The 26,809-nt window shown below is 30.9% G+C and overlaps 1 protein-coding gene across 2 annotated transcripts in view; it reads left to right on the top strand.

The window, feature by feature from the left end:
• Positions 1-12,680: 12,680 nt before the first annotated feature.
• Positions 12,681-26,809, top strand: part of LOC143252622 (uncharacterized) — a 39,535-nt gene continuing 25,406 nt past the window's right edge. Inside the window, exons 1-8 of one of the 2 annotated variants that reach the window (XM_076505026.1) lie at positions 12,681-12,739; positions 14,281-14,470; positions 16,328-16,438; positions 19,012-19,334; positions 21,769-21,873; positions 22,161-22,232; positions 22,499-22,590; positions 24,408-24,759. In XM_076505026.1, the coding sequence (XP_076361141.1) occupies positions 14,305-14,470; positions 16,328-16,438; positions 19,012-19,334; positions 21,769-21,873; positions 22,161-22,232; positions 22,499-22,590; positions 24,408-24,759 (1,221 nt within the window). In that variant the 5' untranslated portion in view covers positions 12,681-12,739; positions 14,281-14,304. The remainder of the gene's footprint in view (positions 12,740-14,280; positions 14,471-16,327; positions 16,439-19,011; positions 19,335-21,768; positions 21,874-22,160; positions 22,233-22,498; positions 22,591-24,407; positions 24,760-26,809) is intronic. The other variant, XM_076505027.1, reaches the window with a different exon arrangement.

Below are 26,809 nucleotides of genomic sequence, written 5' to 3' on the forward strand. Positions count from 1 at the left end.
TATCTTGTACATTTGTTTTCAGTTGTTCTTTAAGACATTGTAGATAAATAGTATATTTTATTTTCCAGGAAATCATACACTGAGAAGTGAATTAATTTACAAATAAATAGCTTCACATTACTGTTTTGGTACACTTTTCACAATTTTTGACAGACCTTGAACAAGCAAGTTTTACATATATCTGAATATATTCCAACATTTATAATTCAGAATATTTGTGAGAAACTAAAAGTTCTATTTTGTACAGACTTTTGAGTTGGGCAATACAAAAGTAGAATACAATCCTTGAGATCTTAGTTTATGATGAAAGATTACATTCAGTTATCAGTTAAGTATTTAACCCTTTTGCTATGGGCTTGGTATAATATACACAGGTTTGTCTACACATTTGTACACGTTAAGTATTTGCACTATGATTTTTGATACAAGTATATCTTCACAAAATTTGGAGGACTTTCAGTAAAGATTACAAGTATTTTGTGTCCAAAAAATCAGATTTTTACTAAAGATTTATTTGTGAAAGTAGTTGTTACCAGTCTGAGTGCAAAGTGATTTCATGTGATGACTATAAAACTATTCTTCATCCAAAAACTTCAAATATTTTTTTGAATATTCTCTAAAACCTCCTAAATATTTCAAATGTTTGTTTTCAGTAAGATTTTATATTCTGTTATTTTCTGTAGTCTTAACTGTATGGGATCTGTCACTTGATCAACCTCATAACCATCATAAAAAAATTAGGAAATAAATATAAATTATGTTGTTTTTTTTCATGCTAGAATGGCTACATATTATAACACAAAAATTTAAATGTTCAGTTTAAATATCATAATACTATATATTTATTATATTGACCTTCCAGTCATGCCTAGCTAACATTACATAATTTGCATTGATATGGTGCATGTGCACTTGTTACGCATCCAGTAATATAAAAATTACCTTTAGTCTTCCCTGTGTTTCAGTGGACAAGTATTTTGTAGTATGCAGTTGCATTTTAATTATTATACATTAGACATATATACATTGCTGGCCAAAATTTTAAGGCCAATGAACATAAAGAAAAAATATGCATTCTGCATTGTTAGACTCAACAACTTATTTGAGTAGAGCTTCAAAAGATGAAAATAAGTAAAGGGAAAATAAAAATAAAAATATTTTAGCATTTAATAGGGAAAATGTGAACACTATGAAATTAGCCTAAATATAGTTGGTCAAAACTTTAACACCATACTGAAACGAAGCGTTAATCTGTATACACGTAACAAAATTTAGTCATTTGTGTTCAAGCATTAGCATTGTCAACATCTTTCACTGACATCTCCTGTGTTACATTAGGTAAAAACATGGCAAAGGCTAAAACGTTGACGGAGTTTGAACGTGGCAGAATTGCCGAGCTGCAAAAGCAAGGTCTTTCTCAATGTGCCATTGCTGGTGAGATTGGACAGTAAAACTGCTGTTGCAAATTTCTTAAAAGACCCTGAGGGATACAGAACGAGAATTTCAAGTGGTTGGCCCAAGAAAATTTCCCTGGCATTGAGCAGGAGGATTCGACGGGTTGTTAGGCAAGACAGCAGCCGATCATCAAACCAGATTAAAGCCCTTACGGATGCAGAATGTAGCTCAAGAACAATAAGACAGCATCTCCGAGCGAAAGGCTTTAAAAACTGTAAACATCTTCAAAGGCCACACCACGTGAAACAGCTCGGTTAAACTTTGCTGAGAAGCACCATACATGGGATATAGAAAAGTAGATGAAGGTTTTGTTCTCTGATGAGAAAAATTTAACCTAGATTGTCTAGATGGCTTCCAACATTATTGGCACGATAAGGATATCCCACTGGAGGAGGTTCCATCATGATCTGGGGTGCTTTCTCCTTCCATGGAACAATGGAGCTTCAGGTTATACAGGGGCATCAAACAGCAACTGGCTACATTGGCATGTTGGAGAGAGCATCCTTATTGACTGAAGGCCCTTGCTTGTGTGGAAATGACTGGATCTTTCAGCAGAACAATGCTGCAATCCACAATGACCACAGGACAAAGAACGTTTTCATGGCGAATAACGTGATTCTTTTGGACCATCCACTGTGTTTGCCTGAACTGAACCCCATTGAAAATGTCTGGGAGTGGATAGCAAGGGAAGTCTATAGAAATGGACGTCAATTCCAAACAGAATGTGATCTTCATGAAGCCATATTCACCACTTGGAATAACATTCCAGCCAGCCTTCTGCAAACGCTTATATTGACCATGCCAAAGTGAATGTTTGAAGTTATTCTCAATGATGGCCGTGTAACTCACTACTTAGACAGACCTCTTGTTGGGCATTTCCTACCCTGTTTTGGACTTCTTTTTGGTATGGTCTTAAACTTTTGATCAGCCAGTATTTTAATTTCATTGTGTTCACATTTTCCCTATTAAATGCTAAAAAAGTTTTTTATTTTTATATTCCCTTTTCGTATTTTCATCTTTTGAAGCTTTACTCAAATAATCAGTGATGACGAGAAATCCCACTTGTAGAGAAAAATATATATGTAAAAACATTGTTCGCTTTTTTACATAAAAAATTTCTCAACCCAAACAAGTGATTTTTAAATATATATTTTTCTTTACTGAAATACATAGTTAAGTCTAACAGTGCAAAATGCATATTTTTTCTTTATGTTCATCGGCCTTAAGATTTTGGCTAGCAGTGTATATATGTACATAGATTATTACTATTTAGAAATAAATTATTAAACTTTTTTTTTTTAATGTAGAACAACAAATCAAGAAGCAAAGCAAACAATTATCTCTTCTCACTACAACCTTTATACTTAGTTGCTGTTGAACATAGGTTATTGAGCCTTTTAAAATGTGAAGCTTATCAAACATTTTTTAAGGTTTTATATATACAGTTGAATAACCAAAAATCATAAATAACTAAAACCACAGGATTCCAATATAATTTAAGATTAGTAACTAAGATGTATTTAGATTTTAAAAAATATGAAACTTTTAGCAGACTATAGACACAACCTACCTTCTTGAAATCTTGGTTTTAAATAATATGGTATCATTTTTGGAGATTAAAATGGCTGATTCTAAGCTGTTGATTGGCTGTTCACATGTCTATACTGTGGTAAGAGTATATAAAGGACAGTTTCAACAAATGAAAAAGAGTTGAAAGGGGCAGCAGTGTTTGATTCAGTACATAAATCATCTCTCAGCTTAATAAAAATATGAGGTTCTTATATTATATTCTAGCTTAATGAAATCAGTAATTTAAGTTCCCAATTTGTATGAAACTATAGACTTAGTATTTCAACATCATTAACATCTAATTTTAAACAGTGCTGTATTTAACATACCACGGCTCACTATAATCTACATTTGTAATTTTAATATTTACTCTTCAATTAAGATATTAACTCCTATATAATATTAAATTTTGAATTAAAATCTAGTTTGTTTCTAAACTTATTGACATAAATTCATAGAATAGTGGTTCAACAAAATTTTGAATAGAAGTCAACAAATATGGTGACACGGCCTTCGACCTGTCACAAAAGGGCTAAACAGATTTTTCATCCTCGATAATTAGTAAATAATTTAAAGTTTTTCTTTATATTTCTTTTATCATCATTTTGAATATTCATTTTTATGTGTGTATTTCCTTGTTTTATAATTGCCTAAGTGTATTGGGTTAAATCCTACAGGTTACTCTTACAATAACCCTAATCTTTCACTCATTGTGAATTACAACTGCAAAATTACAATGAAATATTCAAATTATTTCTCACAAAATTTCGGTTTTTTTTTAAATATGGAATACATTTCTCTATAAATTTGCAAAGAAAATGGATTTCTCACATTATTAGTACTGAACAATTGCAATATCTACCTTATGAAGATTAAATCAGATTTATAATGGTGTTTGTGAAACATTAAACCAAGTTGTGAAGCTAACCAACTGGAACAAAGTACTATCTCACTGACATATTTTTATCAAGAATTGAAAAATTATTATCACACTACGAAAAAAAAAAAATTCTGCTTTCAACCACTTTATTTTAGACTGAACACTTTTGACTAGTCATTTCTGTCAGCCTTCTGGAGAAAGTGGTTTACAATTGTCATACGACCTTCAAACAAAATTATGAAGTTATTCCAGTGAATTCTGTATTTAAAAATTACTTTTTATTGATTTTTTTTCCTCTGCATACATTTTTTGAATGAGGTTTATGTTCCTTGTTAAAAAAAAATCTGAAATGTTCTCAAAAGGCATATAGAGGTAGAAATGGTTCTTGAAAAATAAATTAGATAGTACACAGTATGTAAACTTCATAAATTAAAGTAGTAAGAATCAGTGAATTTACTTCATGAAAACCAGAAAACTGTGTATTGTGTCAAACAGCTCTGATACTCAGAAGTTGCATTCTTGATCAAATAGTTTTCCACCACTACTGGTATGTAGTTATTAAAAAAATTATCAAATCTACTCTTGGTGTGAACATGTTTTGAAGTCACTATGAAGAAAACAAAACCTATTCACTGGATAGGTTTTCTGATAGTGACTACAAAGCACATTTATACCAACAGTATGTTAGTTTAGGACTTGTTAGCCAATATTCTTACTAGTATTGTCTTTTTTATTTGGTCTGGTAATCAATCTTCTTTCATAGATGTATAAAACAAACACAACCTATTACACTATCAATTAGTCTTCAAGTGTTTTTTCAACATTATCATCTTGTTCTATTTCTTCTGAAGTTAGTTTCTCTCACAAAAACATTGTCTATAAAGCAGTTACATCCAATTACTTCAAATATTTACTATTCCTAGGTCATTTTAACATTAAAATATCCAGCTGTTTAGAAGATTACAATGAATTGTCTGATTAAAATTATGTTGGTCATATTACCTGCCTTAGTTGTTTTTTTTTGCTAAATATTGTGGCATTTACCATGGAAAGGGGTTTTCCTGCAGACCAGTCAATTAAACCTGCTAACTGGAAATTCTTGGAATACATGACTACTATTGATTTCTTTAATATACAACTGGAATTACCCAAGAGAAAGACTCAATAACAGTATAATGAAAATAAAAAATGTTTATTCACAAAAAAGCACAATCACAGAAATAAAATAAGGGCACATGATAAGCAAAAAGTGAAGACTTAATTCAATAGCTCTTATCAGTTCTGTCTCCCTTGTAAGTTAAATCCTAAACACAAAACACCCAAAATCAATTAACTAGAACTAAAGTTACAGTTTAATGTTACTGTTACACAAAACTAAATCCAAATTACAACTGTAGTGACAATACAAATAATTTCTAAAACTTAATTAAAGTACTGTCAAAGCATAAGAGACTAAAATAACAAAGAAGCTAACACGCTTTTAAATTTTAATACAAAACATTGACCTTGGTGACAAAGTTCCAAGCAAGTTACTTTGACTCAAATGTTAAGTGAATGTAGCATAAAAGTTAGTAAAAGGTGTAAAGTTATTCTTAAAAATATCCTTGGAACAATTTCAAAACTCTCCAGTTCTCATTGAAAGTGGTGAAACTGGTTTTTCAATTATTAACAAAAAAGCCAAATACAGAAAGCCAAGTTTGTACACAAAATTCACCCCACATTCAAGATCCGTGTCCAATGGAGTTGAGCTTTAGGGTGTGACTGTTCCTCACCCTTTTTCCAATCCATCAAGAAGAAAATATCTTTTTAGTTTTAAAGGTGCTTTCTCTTCCCAGTGGCTCAGTGGTAACTCTGAATATTTTGTAACACTAAAAACCAGGTTTCAATAGCCCATTGCTCAGTTTTGTGTTTAATAAGAAACAAACAAAAGAAAAGCTGTTACCCTAAAAAAAAATTTTGGCTAACTTCCAATTAGCAAATTTACATCTTACTCTAAAAGTAAAGAAATTTTAAATATTATTTCAGCAAATCTCTGTGTCCAAACTAAGTAATTTTGAAAAAAAATTACATTTAACTAAGAGTATAACAGGCATATAGTAATATCTTGTACTAACAATATTTTACTTTTCATATTTCATTATTTCTGTATCCATGGCAAGTTGGTCCAAACATGATTACAGATACATATTTTTTTTGTACATGTGCCTGACTCTATAGGTATTTCACGTATAACAAATTCTTAGCAAATTTGAGGAATAGTCAGTATCTAGTGCTTATACATGTACATAAACTACAGTAGGCACAGACTCACTGCACTGAAGGTGGTCTACAAATTAGTGTTATATCCTCTAATCCTGAAAATCTTCAACTAGTTTCTTGTTACCACAAAATAAACCCAAAGAACTAAGCTCTTCACTCTAGAGTAGTGATGCATTATAAGAATTCCAGCATTCAAGTTCACAGTAGTATCTCAAAAGTTAGTGGTGTTAACTGGTTGCTTTCTCTTTAGCCAATGACTTCAAAATTCAGGATGACTAGCATAGATAACATTCAGGCTTTTTGTGAAATAAAACAAAAATTCATCTTTCACAACTTATAACTATTATTCATTCTTTCTCTAATAACACATTCACTATCTACTTTTTAAAACACATTTATCAGTCTGTGTGCCTGACTTACAAAATATTCACTGCCATGCCACTTATAAGATATTCTATTTCATCTGACAAGGTATGCACATGTAGTATTCCATCACGTATGTTTCCAGGGCATTCCTGTGTGGAGTTATCCACTATTAATTTCACAGAAAGTATTTGAGAATTTATTTGTTGAGAATTTATTTGTCTGAGAACACATCCCACAGTTTTGAACTTAGTAGGTGGACTCAGGATGTCCCTATCCATATGAGATAACCTCCTTGCTGTTATTTATAGTCAAGTACCATGGGGTGCTAAAATACACTTGAATGACACTCAGGCATCATGTAGGCCTAGGAATTGATTTATATAGCTACTAAATTTGAATATGACATCAGAATTCGTGTTTCAGGCCACATTGGGAATCCTTGGAGAATTATGTTTGATTGTTTTTGAATTTCACGCAAAGCTACTCGAGGCTATCTGCACTAGCCATCCTTAATTTAGAGTGTAAGACTAGAGGGAAGGCAGCTAGTCATCACCACCCACTGCCAACGCATGGGCTACTCTTTTAGCAATGAATAATGGGATTGACCATCACATATAATGTCCCCATGGCTGAAATGGTGAGCATGTTTGGTGCGTAGGGGGGGGGTCGAATCCGTGACACTCAGATTATAAGTCGAATGCCTTAACCCACCTCGCTATGTAGGGCCAATCATCTTTCAATCCTTGTTTATATAGCCAATCATGGACTGGCAGAACCAAACTTATCACATATGCTTAAGCATCATGGGCAACCATGTGTCCTAAAAGTTTTTTTTTTTGGGGGGGGGATAAAGATCACTTTTAACTGATTGTTAAAATGAAATTGTAACTCATAGCTGGATTAATGATTGTTACAACCAAGCAACAGGTTGGGGACTCCAAAAAAGCCACCAAACATTTTAAAGTAGTCAATGACTGTTTACAATCCATATTTCATAATTCCCATTTTCTGATTCTCTCAAGAATAAATCAATTTTAAGTTACAATCTATAAACAGATCAAATATAAAATTTTTCTTTTAAATATATGTATATTGTACAAGAATAAATATTTTGTGCTCTTGCTGTACTGTTTTTGTTCAACATACAAATACCACTTGTATATCTATAATTCTGTAATACATGTGAACCTGTCCCTCACTGGGACAGCAGTAAGTATATGGATTTACAATGCTAAAATCAAGGGTTCAATCACCCTCGGTGAACACAGCAGATAGCCCAATGTGGCTTTGCTATAAGATAAAAAAACATGCATGTGGACATGTATATAAGGGCCCCCATGAGACCTTAGTCTGACCCTGCATATGACCATTTACTTTGGGAGGGTACTGACAGATATCTACTCATTCTGCTTTCTTTTTGTTTGTTTCTAGTCTATACAGTTTTCTGTCTTTCAGAATGTTTTGTTGCTCAAGTAGGATATCCTCTTTCATTAAAGTACATACTTTAATTACAAATCTTGTTACTGAAATGCTCACCAATTCAACCATGGGTACTTTGTTACAATGTGCTGGTAAACTCCAGTTTTCTTTAATGAAAAGTACCCCAAGAGTAGGCAGTGAGTGTTGTTGTCTATCTGCTTTCTTTCTAGTCTACTGCTTCTAAACTGGGAACAGCTAACATAAAGAGACTTCAAGTACCTTTGTGTGAATTTTTTTCTTACTGAAATGCTCATCACCCTTTCACCCATGGGGCTTTGTTATAATGTACTGGTGAACCCCAATTTTCTTTGATAAAAAGTACCCCAAGAGTAGTGAGTTTTGTTGTCTAGCTGCTTTCTTTCTAGTCTATTGGTTCTAAATTTGGAGCATCTAGCATAGACAGACTTCAAATTGCTTTCTGTGAAATTCAGCAAAGAGATATACAGTTTTATGTTTACATCTGTGTTGATTCCATTTCTAAGATAGATATTTTAAGACATTCATTCATCTGCTCTTTTATTATGAGTTTATACAGAATTTTGTTTTTATTTAAGAGAAATTATAAAAAATATCCAGGTACAAAGAAAGTACATTGAAACTTTATTTTGAAATAGTTATTGTTCACAATAATTTCAAGAGTGATTATGATTTTATACTTCAAAGGCTTGGTTTGTTTTGAATTATGTGCAAAGCTACACTAAGGCTATTTACGCTAGCCATCCCTAAGCTAGCAGTGTAAGACTAGAGGGAAGGCAACTAGTCATCACCACCCACTGCCAACTCTTGGGCTGCTCTTTTACCAACGAACAGTTAGATTGTCCGTAATATTCTAATGCTTCCACTGTTGAAAGGCTAAGTATGTTTCGTGTGATGGGGATTTGAACCCGCGACCTTCAGATTATGAGTTGAGTGCCTTAACCACCAGGCCATGCCAGGCTACTTCAAAGGAAAGAAAATTTCTAAAAAATCAAAGATTCATTTTTCAGGTAGAATTAAATTATCAAATGACATCTTTCAGTTTACTGATTGATTTATCAATAATTTATTCTAAGTGTTATTTGCAGGTCTGAAAATAAACAATAACAAACTGTTTGATCAGTATTGCTAGCAAAAGCCACAAAACACAACAGAAAAGTAGCTAATACACTTTACAGGAGAAAAATTCACTGGTTCTTGCTGTCAAATATCAATTAATTATAATGCAGAATCCTGAGTATAGGTTATGATAATTGTGGTTAATAGGTTTCAGTGTTTAGCTGTACTTGCTGGTGATATGCCAGTTTTGTGATCCTCATTGGTACTGCAAGGTATACTGAGGCTAGATTAAATATTAGGAAGTAGGGGTTGCAACACTACAGATTATTCTTAATTTTGAGCAATTGTCTGATTGGATACCGAGGCAACTAGTATATTGGCCAACCTGCTAGACTCGTATCATGAGGCCTTTGTAATGCAATATTCTGGTAAGAATTAGTATGCTCAAGTGCTTGCTCATTGTGGTTATAATTAAAAAGAAAGCATTTACAGCTGCAGAAGATCCCCCCAAGGTGCATGATTAATACAGATTTTAGGCTAATTGGTTTCAAACTTTGCAATTTTCAGCATTTAAACCATAATTAACTTTTAATAATAAAATACAGTAGAGCATTAATTGCAGATTTTAGGTTCTTGAACTTGTCCCTTGCCTACTTATCTTGGCACATAATCATTCCAGAATTTATGCTATAAACTAGACTTATGGGGCACTCTCACTGAAGAAGGTAACTTTATGACAGTCTCCACCCCTACCACACACAGACACACTGACTCTGATCCATAAGAAATAGGCACAAAGGTAGTTCTAATTTTGTGTTGCTCTACAGCCTGACTTATGACATAGCTTTGTCGGGACAAGATAACTATGCCAGCCCTTCCCTCCACTGACTTGAATCCATACAAGTCTTTATACACATTTAACTGACAAAACTGTATAAACTTATTAAAAATAACAATACCCAAGAAATGTAATTTAGTTTTAAAGTTTCTTCTGCCTTCTCTAACAAGTACTATAACTTTTTATTTTTAAAACATATTATCCACAGTTTAACATTACTTTTGACTTATTTAAAGCATTTCTTTAATTATAGCCGAGTATGAGTATATAATGTTAAAATACCCAAGTTTTGAAATGCTGTACCAATGTACAAAACTGAAAAGATTTCATCTAATAACAATACACTGATAAAAGCTCTACACCTTGTAAATATTGTTATGAATAATTTGTTCCTAAGTAAAGGCATGCAATTTGTTTGGAACAGCTCTCATAAGAAATGTAATGCTGTAAGTAAAATCATAAGAATGTAGACAAATAACCAATAAAAAGTTACCTTTAAATTTCAGTTCCTTGATGTATTTTAACTTGAGGTGATACTTTAATTTACATTCTCAATTTAGTTAACTATAATGTGTAAAGCTAGAATGACAAGTTACCACTTTCAAAGTGTATCAGTAATAATTAATTTGCATGTTTGTAAACTGAAACAGAGTTATGAAGAATTGCTTCAAAAAAGGACTTGTATAACTGATGTAACAGAAATTGTATACAATGAGAAGAAATAATATCGAATAAGCCGTTACACTTACGATAACCAAAGTTCAATTATATTTGTCACAAGATAATGTTAATCAGTTAATTGTACATGTAACACTATGTTCTTTATTTAGCCTCTTAGCTTTTCCAAGAAGAGTGTATAAAAGTATTTCAATCACAATGTATCTGCCATATCCATTGCAGTGACACATTTGACTCAATACCATAGCTTATGACAAACATAATTGATTATGATCTTGCTTCACAAGCTTTAAAAAGGTATTCACACCTAATAGTTCATGATTTCACAAGAAACCTTTTTTATTAATTGCACATGTAGATCTAACGTAAAGTTAGATATACCGCGTATTGATACTGGCAGTACTCTGCAACTTACTTTACAAGCCATGAATACGTGGGAATTTTTCTGTCCCATACACTGTAGATAAACCAAATAACTGCTTTCATTGATAAAAAATCTAACTTATTTTTAGGAGAAATGCCTATTAAAATCATAAAGGTTCCTCAACACTTATAAAAGTTAAAACATTCCCATAGTTTTAGCTTGTGAGAGTAATGATTGCTCCAGTAATTTTTTTCCCACTTGGGGACAACTGAGGTATATACATACATGAATATTTCATATGTGTGTATGTATACACACACATTTTCACTGCTTATCTTTTTCTATATATGTGTGGCTGGGCATAGTTGATGAGACATTAATTCAACTGTCCTGGTAAGTTTATGCTAATAAATGGACCAGCACTACCACATGTAAATTTGCATATAAATCCCATGATGCAGTATTGTATAACTTGAAAAATTATTTACCACATAAACAGAGCATCATTTCTTTGGAAAACATTATGCCAGGTAAGTAACATAAAACACTATTCGTTATGTTAGCTTTCTGAAATATTTATTTTGCAAGAGGAGATGGACTGATGAGCACTTTTAAAATAATTTCTTTGCAGTACATTTCAAAATAAATGAGTGAGTAACCACATAAAAATAATGCATATTATGTTTTTTTTACTGATTTCTGAATAACTAAATATTAACAAGTAATATATTAATTTAAAAATTACGAGAATGAATTTGCTCAGATGCATGTATTATTACACTATAGATTGGTGTTTAAATTTTTTAACAGTTTAATAGAAAGTAATCCATACTAAGATTTTCTTTTTGTGATACTCAAACGTATTAAAAAAAACACATAATTGTGAATCTATACACAGTACAATGTATGCCTTACTTTCTCTTAATCAGACAAATGCAATTGTGGGATTTATGTAGTATTTCCTGTTTTCGTACAAACTGATTTCTAGTTTATATAGATATTGTAAACGTACATGCATACAAAATAGCACAATATTGCACAATTTTCATAAATAATAGACCACTATGAGAGTATTAAATCATATTCAGAAAACATAACCTAGTAAATACAGCTCAAACATTTTTCTTCTACAAACATATAAGAATTTCAAATTAAAATGCTCAAAATCTTTGGAACCTGAATTTCACAGCTTACATGAAAATTATAACTGTCGAAATAGATCTCTGACTTTTGTTATGGCAAGTTACACTGATATAAACTTCAATTATCATGTGACATAAAGTTCAACATTCAAGCAGTCCCATAAATATACAAAAAAGTTTTAAACAGAAAGAAAATGGTTTCTAATTTTAAACGCATTTATCCCGAAAAGATAGCATTGTTTCTTAACGTAGAATGTACTACCACTGTTAACACTTGCATCTAGATCATGATACTGGCTATTTATTATGTTCTTAATTACTTTTCGTTTTATTCTTTTCTGAAACTAAGAGGTGTGGAATAAATTGCAAAATTCAATACTGAAGTATCTAACTGTACGTTTTCTGAAATTTTTCAGTCATGATCTACATCGTTGTACTTTAGTTATATAATACATGGTTATAATCTTATGGTAATATTTTCCAACATGCCACTTTCACCTTAAACAGCACCACCTCCATATTCGTGGGACCATCACAATGCATAGAAACTAAAATAATCGCATACGTCATACGAATTAATACGTCACAGAGCATGTTTTTTTCAGCGAGCTATAGCGCCACCTAAGGATAACTTTCTTGCTTGTGCGAGATTGAAGTTGTTTGAGTAAGGTGTGGTAAGTGAATTGCGCAGTATTTTATTTTCTAAACGTATATATTTACTTCTTAAAATATATATATTTTTAACAAAATGATATTTCTTTCTAACTGCAGTTTTTCAAAGATACATATTGAAGCAGTAATAATGATGTTAGTTTAGGTAGTTTTAACGAAATGTGAACCCTAATTTTAGAAAACGTTTAAGCGGTTGCTGCCATTTTCTTAGGCGCGAATTGTAGTCCCAACGAGGGCGCCACTGGCAGAAGAGTATCTGTATTCAAACAAAGAGCGCTTATTTTAGATTCAATTTAAAACGAAGGCCAAACATGCTGCAAAAAAGTGTACAGTTTAAATAACTTAAATGAGCGTTTTGCCATTAAATAACAGTACAGTTGTATATGTTTTTTGTTGACTATATAGAAATCACCCACTCTTTAATGACGAACATGTCGACCGAAACCCCAAGTTATGTAAATTGTTTTATCGCGAACGTTTAATTCGTCATAACATACTAAATAAATACTGCCTTTACATTACTCAAGAAGATCCTAAATTATTTGTGTGTTCGTGCGAAAGACGAGTCTTGAAGGAACTGGTACTAGTGGAACTGTATAAATTTTTTTGCTCGAATTAAGAACAAATTCATCGCAATTTACGTGTCCCAATAGTACATTATTTTTAATATCACTAGTATCAGGCGACGTCTAGTGACACCATAACTTTGACATTAAGTAATTAATAATAATAAAACGTTGTTTTACATAAAATGATTTATTACTGTTAATATTTCAATTTATAAGGTGAATATTGAAATTATATTTGGAATAATATTATAACTTTTTTAAATATCTAATTATAGCCAAAACAAATTTGTACCACAATTAAATTGAAAGCATTATGTTTTGTATAACAGGATTCAGTTTATAAATATTAATGCATTCAAACGTGTCTTGTAGTTTCAAAGAATTACTGATATTAACTTACTGAAAAATATTTGGTAATAAGTTGTGATGATATTTGTATTTAGTTAACATCTGAACAATAAATAAACTGTTTTCACATTTTCTGAACTTTTTTTTTTATTGTTATTATCTCATGATCTTTGCTGTAATTTGTAATACATTAGTGTATTTATATTCAGTAATTTAAATGTGAAATGCTAGAAGAGTGAAATATGGAAAAATATAATTTTATAAAATATGTTACATTAAAAAGATTTGACACAGCAAGGTTAATTTATACTGCCAAATTCTTTAAACAAATGAAGAACCAGTTACTAAATTCAGCCATATTTCTCCAAGTTCTCATTAGTTATTTTTATCAGTTTATCCTGGGTTTATACAGATGTTGTTCTGTTCACTTAATATTTGAAAAATGACATTGTTTAATTGTTTTCTTTCATAAGATAATATTTCCAGTTTTTAATTTTAAGTGAATTTGTCAGAAATTATTTAAAGTTTTTTAATGCCCATGAAATCTTGTATTCATAAATACTGTACACTTGAATTTTTTAAAATGATATATAGAGTGAAAGATGTTTATTATAAAAAAATTTCAGGAATTGAAATGAGTATCCTTTAGCATGATGGCAGGAACAAAGCATTCCATTCCAACATCTAAAAAGAAACCCATAAAAAGACATTCATTGCCTTATGGTCCCCAAAATAAAGTGGAACTGCAGAGAAGAGCATCTACATCAACTGCTAGGTCAGATGAGGCAAGAGAAGAAAAGATTACAAGTGGGATGGGTAGGTAGTAATATACATATTGAAGAACGTGTAAGAGATTAAGTGTATGTGAGGGGTGTACAATGAGTAAAAAGCTTTTGTGGGGAATGTGAAGGGAAGCTAATGGAAAGAGGAATGTAGCTGTATGCATAAGGCAGTGTCAGTGATGGTTTCAAATCAGTTCTTGTGGACAGTATATGACAGGAACTTTGGCAGCTGCATCATTCTTTGCTATACAAGGGTCTTTTGGACTTCACCTTATCAGAATTGTTGAGTCATATGTCTTATAATGTGCTCCTTACTTCCCAATTCATCAAATGTGACACTGGCTGAATTTTTTTCTTTTTGTTACAAAAGCTGTAGTCTGAATGTTAGAGCAGTTAGAAAAGTTTAAGTGCCTCAGAATGTTAAGGTAGTGTTTAAAAGTTGTGTTTGTGTATCACTTGTGGTCTTAGGTCAGTCAACGTGGGCAAGAAATATTAAGAACTTTGACAATTAAGAACACCTATGTTCTTAACCGTACCTATAATTTGGTAACAGATTGATTATTATTCTAGTATTTACTCATTTAAAATGTTTAAATTTGTTTCAGCAGTTTTAGGGAAAAAGGAAGATAAAATGTATTTTGGAAATCCTGGTCCTAAAGTGCCTCTTAAAATAGGAATGCAGTTGATTGCAATATGGTGGGTTTTGTGGAAAGATTAAGTAAAGTGAACCAAGAGTGGTACCACAGAATTTGTTTTTTTGATGTGTTTTATCAAAATTTTAAAATAAAAGAAAATAGTTTGATTTTTTATTTATTTTTTGTAAACACACAGTATTAAAGGAGACTTGATAATGGAAAAAAAATATGCACTAACCATAACAAGTGAAAATGATATACTTTTCATTGTGCTTTTGTGAGACTTTAAGAATTTGATTTAACTTGTAAAAAAACTATAGAGGAAGGCTTAGTGTATGCAATCATTGCATACAGGGCTAGGGAATTTAAACATGAGATAAAGAAGGTTAACTGATGTTGTTGTTGCCCTCTCCCCTCCCTTTTTTATCTTAGGGCCTGCATATTGTAAGCAACTCACTCAACTTAGCTATGTAGGTCTTTGACATATTTTAACAAATTTCTGGTGAGTTACTCAATGTTATTTTATCTGATAATAGCTATAAAATTCAATATATGTGATGATAGGTTAGATCACTTTTTTTATACAACCAGCAGTGCTGCATTTCATTATCTACTATTAGGTTCTAGTATCCTTATTTGGTTATCATTTTTATTACTAGATTACAAGCTAAGGTGATGTGTTAAGATAAAATTATCAGGAAGAGTTATATATATGGGGGTGAAATGTGGGATTTTACTTGGAAAAGAAATTTAGGAATAATATGGCTATTTTGTTGTGCATGTAACTTTTCTTTATATATAAATGTACTGTACAGTGTGTAAACACTACAGCTGTTGTATTTACATTGTATATTTCATATTTGTTATGTATTCAAGTTGTCTGTGCTGTAACTATTGTATTTTTCAAGCCCTAATTTGTATTTCATATTTTTCATTTAGATACTTAGGAACCTGCTTGCTGATAAATCAATTTCTGTCTCATATGAAGTTATGTGCTGAGAAACTTGTTGATTGCAGCTTTATTAAATGTACAATAAACAATTTTTATAGGCTTATTAATGTCATTCTTAATAGTAATGAAAGTGAGAGTGTATGTTTTACTGTGCTATAAAAAATCTTGTGCTATTACATACAAGAATGTTAAGTGCTTATTATATGTGAAAATGTTACCATAGTATATCTTTGGTCATAGTACAACAGTATAAATTAGTACCTTTGAGGTAATGAAGAAGAACATGTGATGCTTTTATGTGCAGATCACCTGAAATGTGGGCGTTGTGGATCAGTTTTTCACACACTTACTGCCTTTATTAACCACAAGAGTATTGGTTGTCAGCCAAGAAAGCGATTCACTTTTTCTTCTCAAGGTAAGTGGTTCTGTGCTGCAGAGATGGAAAGTTCAGTTTGTCTTTCTGTGTTGTTATTTAATTCACTGTCTCTTGTTTTATTTTACTGTTTCTTTTACTGAAAGTCATTGAGTGATTCATATTATATACTGTGAGTTCTTTCTAAACCTTATTTTTAATTGTAATAACTGAATGCTTGTGACACTGAGCAGTAGACCACATTTTTTTGTCCTTGCTACGATGTACTTTTAGCTTTAAAATAAACAGAATGTTATATACTTGTAGATAATTGAGTATTTTATCATTATAAAGCTGTTCAACACAGTGAACGGCATAACAAGCTGTTTGCTTAGTAGAGCTGGACAATACAATTAATTAATTAATACCCATAAGCATAGATTACATTGATTAATGTTAAGAAAATAATTACCTTCTGTTTTTGATCATTTCAACTATCCAGTTATCTAGCTTATGATTAATTCAAGAAAATAATTGACTGATTAAATTAATGTTTCCAGTTATTACCCTTTTGATTGCTCCCGCTAACCTGTATTTGATATTCTGGTTAAACCAATTAATGTCACAAAATTAATCAGCTGTTCAGAATTAATGTTTTTGATTAATTCAACTCAATCAATTTGTCTCACAACTCACAAAACTCAACTAATTGAAATTAGGGTTTCTGATTATAACTATTTTTGACTATTCCTACTAATCTAGTAATTGAAATTTAAGTATTATGTTTGTTTGTCCTCAAACACAAATTTATGCAGAATGTTATCTTTGTTCAGAGATATAAATTAAAATTTTTCCCTAGCAGTTTGTATTTAAAAAAAACATTCTGGAATCACACAGTGTGGTACCAAACCAGAGTACTACAGTATTGCACACAAAAACTTGTAGATAACTGGCCTAAATGTCACGATGACTAAGAAAGAAGTGTATAAGTATTTCATATTTAACAACAAAGAATGCATTTATGAAATGCATAATTCATTGAAAAAAATGCTTATTTGGTTGCATTACATTATTAAAGTCTGAATTGCAACTGTAATTATTTTGTGCAGTTAGGCCCTAAATTTCATTCATTTAGTTTCTACTAAACATTGTTTTATGAATACCTTAGACCTACTTATTCAGTACTTTATAAATCTGTATTTTTGTGGGATTGACACAAAGATGAAATAATTACCAACTTTATGTATGTAAAATAACACAAATCTGACCATTAGAGAAAAAATCCTGAAATAGGTTAAATTATATGGACATTATACTAACAAATATAACATATAATTACCCATCATTAATGCACTTTATGAATGTTGTTAGTTTTCTTGAATTTGTGCAAAGCAATTTGAGAACTGTCTGAACTAGCTATCCATAATTTTGATGTGGTAAATAGAAGGAAGTGGCTAGTAAGCATCATCTATTACAAGCTTACAGGCTACTCTAATCAAATGATGGGATTTAAGCATCACTTTTGTAACCCACCCTTGGCACCAAAATATTGGGCATAAACCACTGAACTTCAGACCCACATTTCAACATGGCAACGTTGCTTGTGTACTTAATGTGTGGAGAATAGTGTATTAGTTGAATGTAATAAATTAAACAGCCTGGAAATAAATTGGTTACAAAATCCACTGATTGCCAGCTTTGTAGCTTAGTAGTGACAAACCAGAAGAGAAGAAACTTAACAATTCATTGTTTTCATTATATATGTATACACACAAACGTGTGTATGTATGTATTTGCAACCTAGATCACAGGTAGAGACTATTCTGATACTGAGTTTGCAAATAAGAGAGAATCCTCAACAGCTGCACAATTTGATTTTTTTTAAGGCAGGATTAGAGTAAATTAACCTACGAGACTTCAGATGTGGTCAAATACATCAGTCAAAAGTGTTTGACCTTCTGAGTCCAAAACTTTTATTAGATCTCAAATCAGTCAAGAGATAATGAAGCTATAAGCTAAAGGATTGCACATGAAAAACTCAGAGCTATTATGTGAGCCCATATGCTGTGGTTAAAAATAGTTGGAACATTCTGGAAAGTTGGTGACCAGATGTAATAATAAAAAGTTGCATTTAGCAACTGTAACTAACAAAACATTTCTGTGCAGAAAATTTGAATTTAATACAGCTAAGTTTTCTTCTATGTAATATTACCACAAGAAAATTTAGATGGTTAAGACAGGAAAGTGTACAGATATAGCTGTTGTGTTATTTATTATAAATATATTACATTCTCCTTGGATAACACTTCGTGTATATACTTACCTAAAACAAAAAAGGAAATAGCTATCCTTTATACTATCAAAATTTTATTCATATTATACATTAGTGTTTATAATACCCTATAATGTAAACTTGTAGAATGTGATTTTTGTGCAAATTTATTCAGTATTACCTGTACCTTAAGTCAGTTCACTACACACAAATAAAAACATTCTACAAGAGTAGTTGTTTTATCTAGCTATGTTTGAAACGTTATGAAACTATATGTTTATTTGCTATTATTTGCTGTTCTTTATTCAGAACAAATGATCTGCAACTTTATATGTATTTGTTAATATAGCTGTTTTTATTCAAGCAGAGAAACATAGCAGTAGCCAGAAACCTAAAGCTGAAGGCACAATGGTCCAGTCACATGCTATTAAAAAACCTTCAGTTATGGTTTCTTCAGTAAAAAAGGCACCACCTGCATCTAATACTGCAAAGGGGTCTGCACCTTTGAAAGCTGGTATGAAACAGTCTTCATCTGTGGATAGTGCTGTGAAAAGTTCTGTGGCTAGTGAACGACAAGTTAGAATCTCTAAGTTAACCCCAAAAATGTTAGCCTTGCAGCAAGAAAAAATTAAGTCGAAAATTGATATTTCCTTTCCTCGGAAACTTTCTTCAACACCTGTGCATATGGTTTGTGTTTTAATTAAAATCAATAATATACATTTTTTATGAACTCGTAACTTTTTGTTACAAATGTGATTTTTTTAAAACATGTTTTTTGTGTAGGTAACATGAAAGATAGAGATAAGTATGGAAGACTAATTATTATACAAACAGTAATGTTAAATACAGGTTATCACAGTATATGTGGTATATTCTGAGAGTCTGTGAAATCTTTATTAAAATAGTAATGTGATATATGTTTAAAGTATGCAACTTAGATTTATGCATATAACACATTGCTTAAAAACAGGTGCAACAGTAAGATCTTGTATGGTGTTAGAATTGAAATAAATTGGTAAATTAGAAAATGCATAGTATTTAATATCAAAACCAGAAATAAATTTTATGAAAGTTCAAGTAGAAGTGGAAATTCAGTATCAGAGTGTAATAAAGTATTTAACAGTAAATCTTTTAAGATAATTTCTTCTTCCCTTCTGTGTGTAAGTCAGTCCATTGTGTGGTTGAAATTGTGTAAAATTTATGTTTATACCCATCAGATTACTTCTGTATATAAGCTGGTCCATTGTGTGGTTGAAATTGTGTAAAATTTCTCTTTATATCCATCAGATTACTTGCAGCACTTTCTGGTGGTTTGCATTTTCTTTTGTCCTCAGTGTGACGTGAGAAATATCATTAAAACTTTCTGTTTGTGTGTTATCTATATAAATATATGTATGTAGTGCATGTAGTTATGTGGATAAATATGTATATACAACAGATTCATGAGGTCCATGCTTAAAGGTATCAACACTCTCTAAGTATCTACAGTACCAACAACAACGACAAAAAATCAGACATAAATGTATTGACACTTTTTAAAAAAAATTATTTTACACAGGCATAAGAATGTGGGTATGTTCTCCCCTACTCTTAATGTTATGACTACCTTGGTTAGTAAGAGGTAGTAGTAATTATTTAGGGTGGCAAACTAGTGTTTCATTCATGTTTTGTTTTGTATTCTGGGTTGTTTGTCTTCTCTTAACATTAGTAACTGGCACCACAGATTTTTATTTGGATTATCAGTGGAACTATTGACTGATCTTTTTGTAACCTCTGCACTATTATCTCTTTCATTCTTCCCTCCAAAATCTTGTACCTAATAGGGCAATGTGGTCAAGATTGTTATTCTGCTCAAATGCAAAGTAGAAGCTACTTATAGATCATCCATTGGTTATTTCGTATTAAAATAGTGTACTATAGTGTTTCCTCTTCATATTGCCATGAGTTTAGGCAGTATTTGTCACATCTGGAGCAGAAAACATCCCCACACGTGTTCCTAAACTAATGTGTACGTTACCTTAGAATTTCAGGTATACAAAGGCTGAATTTTATTGGATTTCAGATTTATGATTTCATAGTCCAAATCTTAGTGTTAATTAACAATAACAGCACCACCAGTAACCTTTTGTATTTAATTATCTTTTTTTTTAACGGAAAATGTACTTGTTTTGTTTTTCATAAATCATACTCTGTGTTAGGGTCATGGAGGAGATGGAAACAAAACTCAACAGAAGGTAAAGAAATAACCTAACTTTTTATATTGAAAATGTTTTGAGTGTTAGCACATTTTGCTCTTACAACTGAATAGTTTAAATGCATAATCTATTATCCCATGTAACTTTTTTTTTTAGCTGCACTTTTCCATGTTAAACAAATAGTTCTGTTGATTATTCAAACTCCATGAATATTAAATAGTTCTTACTTTAAGAATGTGTTGGATCAATTTCATAGTGATATATTTGAATGTTGGTGTCATCCCAACTGGATGTTTTTCTTGAACATCTGCTCTCTTCATTTGGACTTGAAGATCCTAGTTGAATAAAGTAGTCTTTTTGGATGTTCTTCAAGCCATTGATTTTATGGACCATATACTATTGTTGCTTGTTTTTATTTATGTAAAGCGGTTATTTTAATTATTCCTAAACTTGTTTTGGATTATTTTTGTTACTTTTGGTCATATTGAAAATTGGAATGCCTTTGGTTTATTTTGATATTTTACTGGTCATTTACAATAATTGAGTCAACTGAAGCTAGTGTTAATGACTTGAAACAGATGTGCAGCATGCAAATATCATTGTGAAAGGTGTTAGTGGTAGAAGCCCTGTCAATCTACATTTAATAAGTGCTCCATAGTTGTTGCACAGTTTTGTTATGATAAAATTTCAGTAGTGAATCCTATGTAGGTTTTATAATGTGACCAAATTAGTCTTTTTTTAGTATTTTTGGACTTGTAATCAATAATGACCATCATTATACCTGTTTGTTTATATATTCTTGGTGCATGAAATAATATTAAACATGGAAGAAATTCTATATGAATGCATGCACACATACACGTGTATATAACAGCTAAAAGCATTTGATAGTCTGTATGATAAACATATTTTTTTATTACTTATAGGAGACAAAGTCACCTGGTGTGCCACAGAAAAGTTCCAAACCATTCTGTGGAGAGTGTGAAGGTTGTTTACGTCAAGAAGATTGTGGTGAATGTGTCATGTGTTTGGTGAGTTGGTTTCTTTCATATTTGATTATTTGTTAAAGTTTAGATATATCTAACATTTAGGGCCACAATAAGACTCATGTTATGTTCATGATAAATGAACATGTTTTATTTTTTCTCATTCAAAAGATATCTGATGACTGCACTATCATGGCACTTTACATATGGTATACGTAGTAAGTGCACACACACCACAGATTAGGTAGTTTTTTTTTATTAGATTTCTGCATAGTGACAACTGTTATTTGAGGTTTTTGGTGTTTATGTACAATTGGTTGTTTTTGTTTTAGGACAAGAAGAAATTTGGTGGTCCAGGTAGAATGAAGAAGAAGTGTTTACTGAAATTATGTGCAGAACTGACAGTAAGTGTTTTTATAAAGAATTTAATTCACCAATTTAGTGATAAGAATGTGTGAAAACCTAAATATTTAACAAGTTACTAACTGTTAAAAAATAAACATTATTAATGCCGTATGTTACTTGGATGTTTAACACAACAGTCTGTGGTTATTACAGTCTAACCAAAGGATATTTATTATGTTGTAAAATAACTTGAATGTGATATGCTGAGCTTTGATTTAGTCTGGATTGAATGTAAAAGTGTAATAAGAAGATGAATGTTTTACAGATTAATCGTGTGTATCAGGTGGAAAAAGTACTAGGAAAGAGGTTCCACAACGGACAGCTTGAATATTTATTAAAATGGAAAGGGTACCCAGAGTAAGTAACGCAAGGTCTACCAAGTAGTGGAAGAGGAATTCAGCAGAGTGTTGTACAACCATTTAGAATTATTAGTTTAGTTATTAGTCTATATGTAGTAAATATAGAGTAATAAATACACTAATAATTCTAAATGGTTGTAACATAGAGTTAATATGTAAGTTTATAAAAAAACGTTCCATTATAAATGAAACCCAGTAGTTTGAGTATTTTTAGATAATGAGGAAAGTCATCTTAAATTGGTTATTACACTGTTTACTTATATTTGAGTAGGTGTTCTAGCCGTGTGAATATGTATTTTAGGCTTAGAAGAATAAAACTTGTGTAATTTATTTATTTCTGAAATTAAATTTGGTTTTGTATAGATATTTCTGGTGGTATGTTTTTACTTGGAACAGTGAAAAAAGAATTGTTGAAACTACCTTAGAACTGCAGACCTTAATTTTAGAGGAAAAAAATCATTGGTTTGATTCTCTGTGTAAATCAAACTTGAAACTTTCACATAGCCATAAAAAGAGAAATTTATAAAAGAAACAAAAAACAAATTGTGAACTAATAAACCAAGCCATTACTTTAGGCAGATATTTATAATTTTAGCATTTAATTTTATGCATCTTTTGTAACAAAAACTTTATCTGTGTTATGTTGAAATGACAAATCAGTTTATACACATTAACTGAGAAAGTAATTAGTGAAAGTTTTCGGAACAGAAAACAAAGGATTCTAATACAAAATTTACAAAACTTATGAACAAACAACATATCTTGGAAGTGTTTTGCTTCTTTTGACAGTTTTTTCATTCTTAAGAGCTTTATGTGTTATATTATGACCATTTAAAAGCTATAGGAATATTCTTCTATGAGAAGACATCAGGAAAGAATATTTAATGTTATTGAATATGATAAGTTTTGAGAGCAAACTATTTATTTGATAGAAAAATTTTTATGTTACTCAAAAACGTACAAAAATTCCTTAGGTATTGAAAATAAATGATAATTATTGAAAAGCTGGACTTGGCATAAAAGTTGGTTGAAAACTTGTTTATGTCAGTGCAAGCTTAGGAGTTGCATTTCTAGTTAATGCTTTTACTGTTTCTCAGTGTTTTACACTATATGGCTACATAACTGATTGAATAGGTTAAAAGCTCAATAACAGATACAAATAAGTGATGAAAATAAAACAATTTATAATACACTTGATAAAATGGAATTCTGATCAACAGCATTAAAAGGAAATTAAGGTAAATATGAACTGTTACCCATCACTATATGTAAGAAACACTAAGCAGGGTTTGCACAGGTGCTTAAAATCCTAGAAAGTCAGAAAATGAACTATAAAAATGTTATTGAAAGTCATGGGAAAAATGGCTGTTTTTAAGGCATAGTACTGGAAAAATTCTAAATTTTTGTTTAATTAAAAAAACATTATTTATAAAATAATCAGTTTAACTTAAAAATCACAAGAAAAATAAAATTACTTCAAGTGGCCTTAAACTGTTGCAATTCCACTGTACATCTGATAGAGAGAAATGTCTGGAAAACTATATTAATCCTGAATAGCAAGATTCTAGAATCTTTGAATTTCCTGTTTTAAAGTCTGTGTGAACTATCACTGAGTATTGTTGAAAGAAAACCAGTTTTAAGCCATTAAAATACTTTTAACATTTACATTATTCCATGCTTTTGTATTTATGTTAAACTTGAGAAAGCCAATCATAATCACTGGAAGCTTAAATTTTAAGGCTTAAAATTTTGGTTAATTGTAAAACTTACTGTGTCTGTTTTTAAATCATTAATACCTGTAAAAATGTTAATTAGTTCTGAAAACTGCTGGGAACCAGAAGAGAATATCCTCAGTAAGAACTTGATTGAAGAGTTTGAGAATCAGAAGAAGTTAGAAGGGAAAGGAAAAATTTTAGATAGAAAAACGAGAGAGAAGACTTCCTTAGACTCTGCTAATAAAATGACAAATTCTCCTGTCAGGAACTTCAGAGAAAAGGTTGAATCTCCTGTACATCTTTCCAAAAGCACCAAAATATCCAACATAAAAGACAGGGAGGAAGTAGTTTATAATGAATCTGTTAGCAGTGTTACCAAGACAGCAAGAAAACGCATGCGAGAGAGGACAGCATCTCCTGAACCTGTTAAAATAATTAAACTGGAAGTAGAGGTTAGTTAACTTATTACAAATCTGTTGAATAATTCTATAAGAATTTGGCTACTTGATTATTAAGTGAATTATTTCAAATGGATTTTTTTAAATTTTTGATATCACTTTTTTATATACTAAAAAAGGTGTAAAGCCTACTGTAAATGCATTGAATATACTAGTTGAGATCTGAACCAAGTCAGTAAACTTCTTTCAAGATATATTGGGAACTGGAGTTGATTAAAATGTTAGAGTATTTGGCCAGTTGTTATTCTAATTGACATCATTCATAAAATTTTCTCAATATCTTGTTTGACAGTAGATCATGATAACAGGGCTTTATAACAAGCAGTGATTAGTTGGCAAATTGCCAGTGGGTTTGTTATATAACCAATAATCATCATTGGACTCTTAACACTTATTGCTAGTTGATAATTATTATTCAGATTGGTTTTAAACCACAGTTGGCTACATGCACAACATTTAACACAAACATAGATCTAAAATTTGATGGTATATTAACAAGCATGGTAGGCTAGACTTGCTGTGACAAACTATTTAGAAATCCCTTTTTCTTTCTTTTTTTGTCATTGAAATTATTTTTCAGTTCTGTGTAATAAAAATAAAACAACACAAACAAATGAAATAACATTTTAATTATTGAAAATCAGATAATTGTTGCATATAAATAAATCTCTGCCAAAAGCTTGTCAAAATATCATGCTGCAACACCTGATAACTGTACCATTTTTAAAGGTAGTCACTGGTACTAATCTTGCAATATTTGAAAGATTCATATAGTCAACTGCTTGAAAAAGTAAACTAAAAGTTTCAAAATAAATATTTTAATGAATATCAAGTGAATACTGATTGTGTATATAAAATGATATTTTTTGATGCTTGATAGAAAATGGAAAATCTATAGCTTAATGAAATGTTTTAATTCTTTTTCAAAAGCTTTATAACCTAAGAAATGACACATATACTAAACATATTTTATTTTTCATGTCAAAACTAGATAACATTTAAAAAGTTTTCACCAAGTTTCATAAATTTTTGTTTATTGTGAGAATGTAAAAAAAGTCTTACCAACTGTTCCAAGAGAAAGATTAGGCACTTCCTGACATGTGAAAACTATCCACAAATTTGTTACAGAATTGAAAATTGATTGTTTACAATAAAAAAAAAATTAGGATGGGCAAGTTAAATATTATTGAGCTTATTTGACTGTTAAGTCTCTTAACAATATTTCCATGATTACACAGCACAATATGTTGGTACCAGCAATGTTAAAAAGGACTTGGTAGAACAACGTGTGGAGTCTGATACTCACAGGAGGTAGAAACAGAAATATAGAATAATGTCTGTGAAAACTTAACTCAGAAATTAACACAAATTTAAGATTTCTTACTAGTTAGTAACTAGTGAGAGAACGTTTACTGAAAGTAATAGAATTGTAAAAAGACAGTGACATTTCAATGAATAAAATCGATTGCAATGGTAAGATGTGTAGGACATTCACCAGTAAAGTTCCCAGTACTGTGCACAGTGAATAATCTTAACAACTATACACCACTGAATTCTTTTTTTTGATAATTGATGGTACTACAGTCAAAACTGACAAATGTCACAAATATCTGGATAATTAAAAATTTGTATCTTTATACAGCTTACCTTAGGCTATTGGATGTAAAATATGTCATGTATCAACATATTCTAGAAGCACTGGAGTTGATTTTTCTATGGGCTAATGGTACAAGTTTCAATTCTGACTTGAGGTGTATATGAGCACACTGTTGATAATAGATGTACCTTGGCATGTTTAAATGTTTCATAGGTTGGAATACAGAAGTACAGTAGTTAGCATTGTGATATCCATTTATCAATTTATAAAATTCTTTGTATAGGATTAAAGAAGAAAATGAGTAGCAGAAATAATGTAAGAGTGGATCTTTAAGGTCAGCACAGCCAGTGGGACAAGTTAAGCAACTTTCCAACCTTCTAAATAACTAGCAAATCATTATTGTGGACAATAAATCATTTTCTGATGATAACAGAATGCCTAGTGAAG

This window comes from Tachypleus tridentatus, chromosome 6 (assembly GCF_004210375.1).
Source record: "Tachypleus tridentatus isolate NWPU-2018 chromosome 6, ASM421037v1, whole genome shotgun sequence".
NCBI lineage: Eukaryota > Metazoa > Arthropoda > Merostomata > Xiphosura > Limulidae > Tachypleus > Tachypleus tridentatus.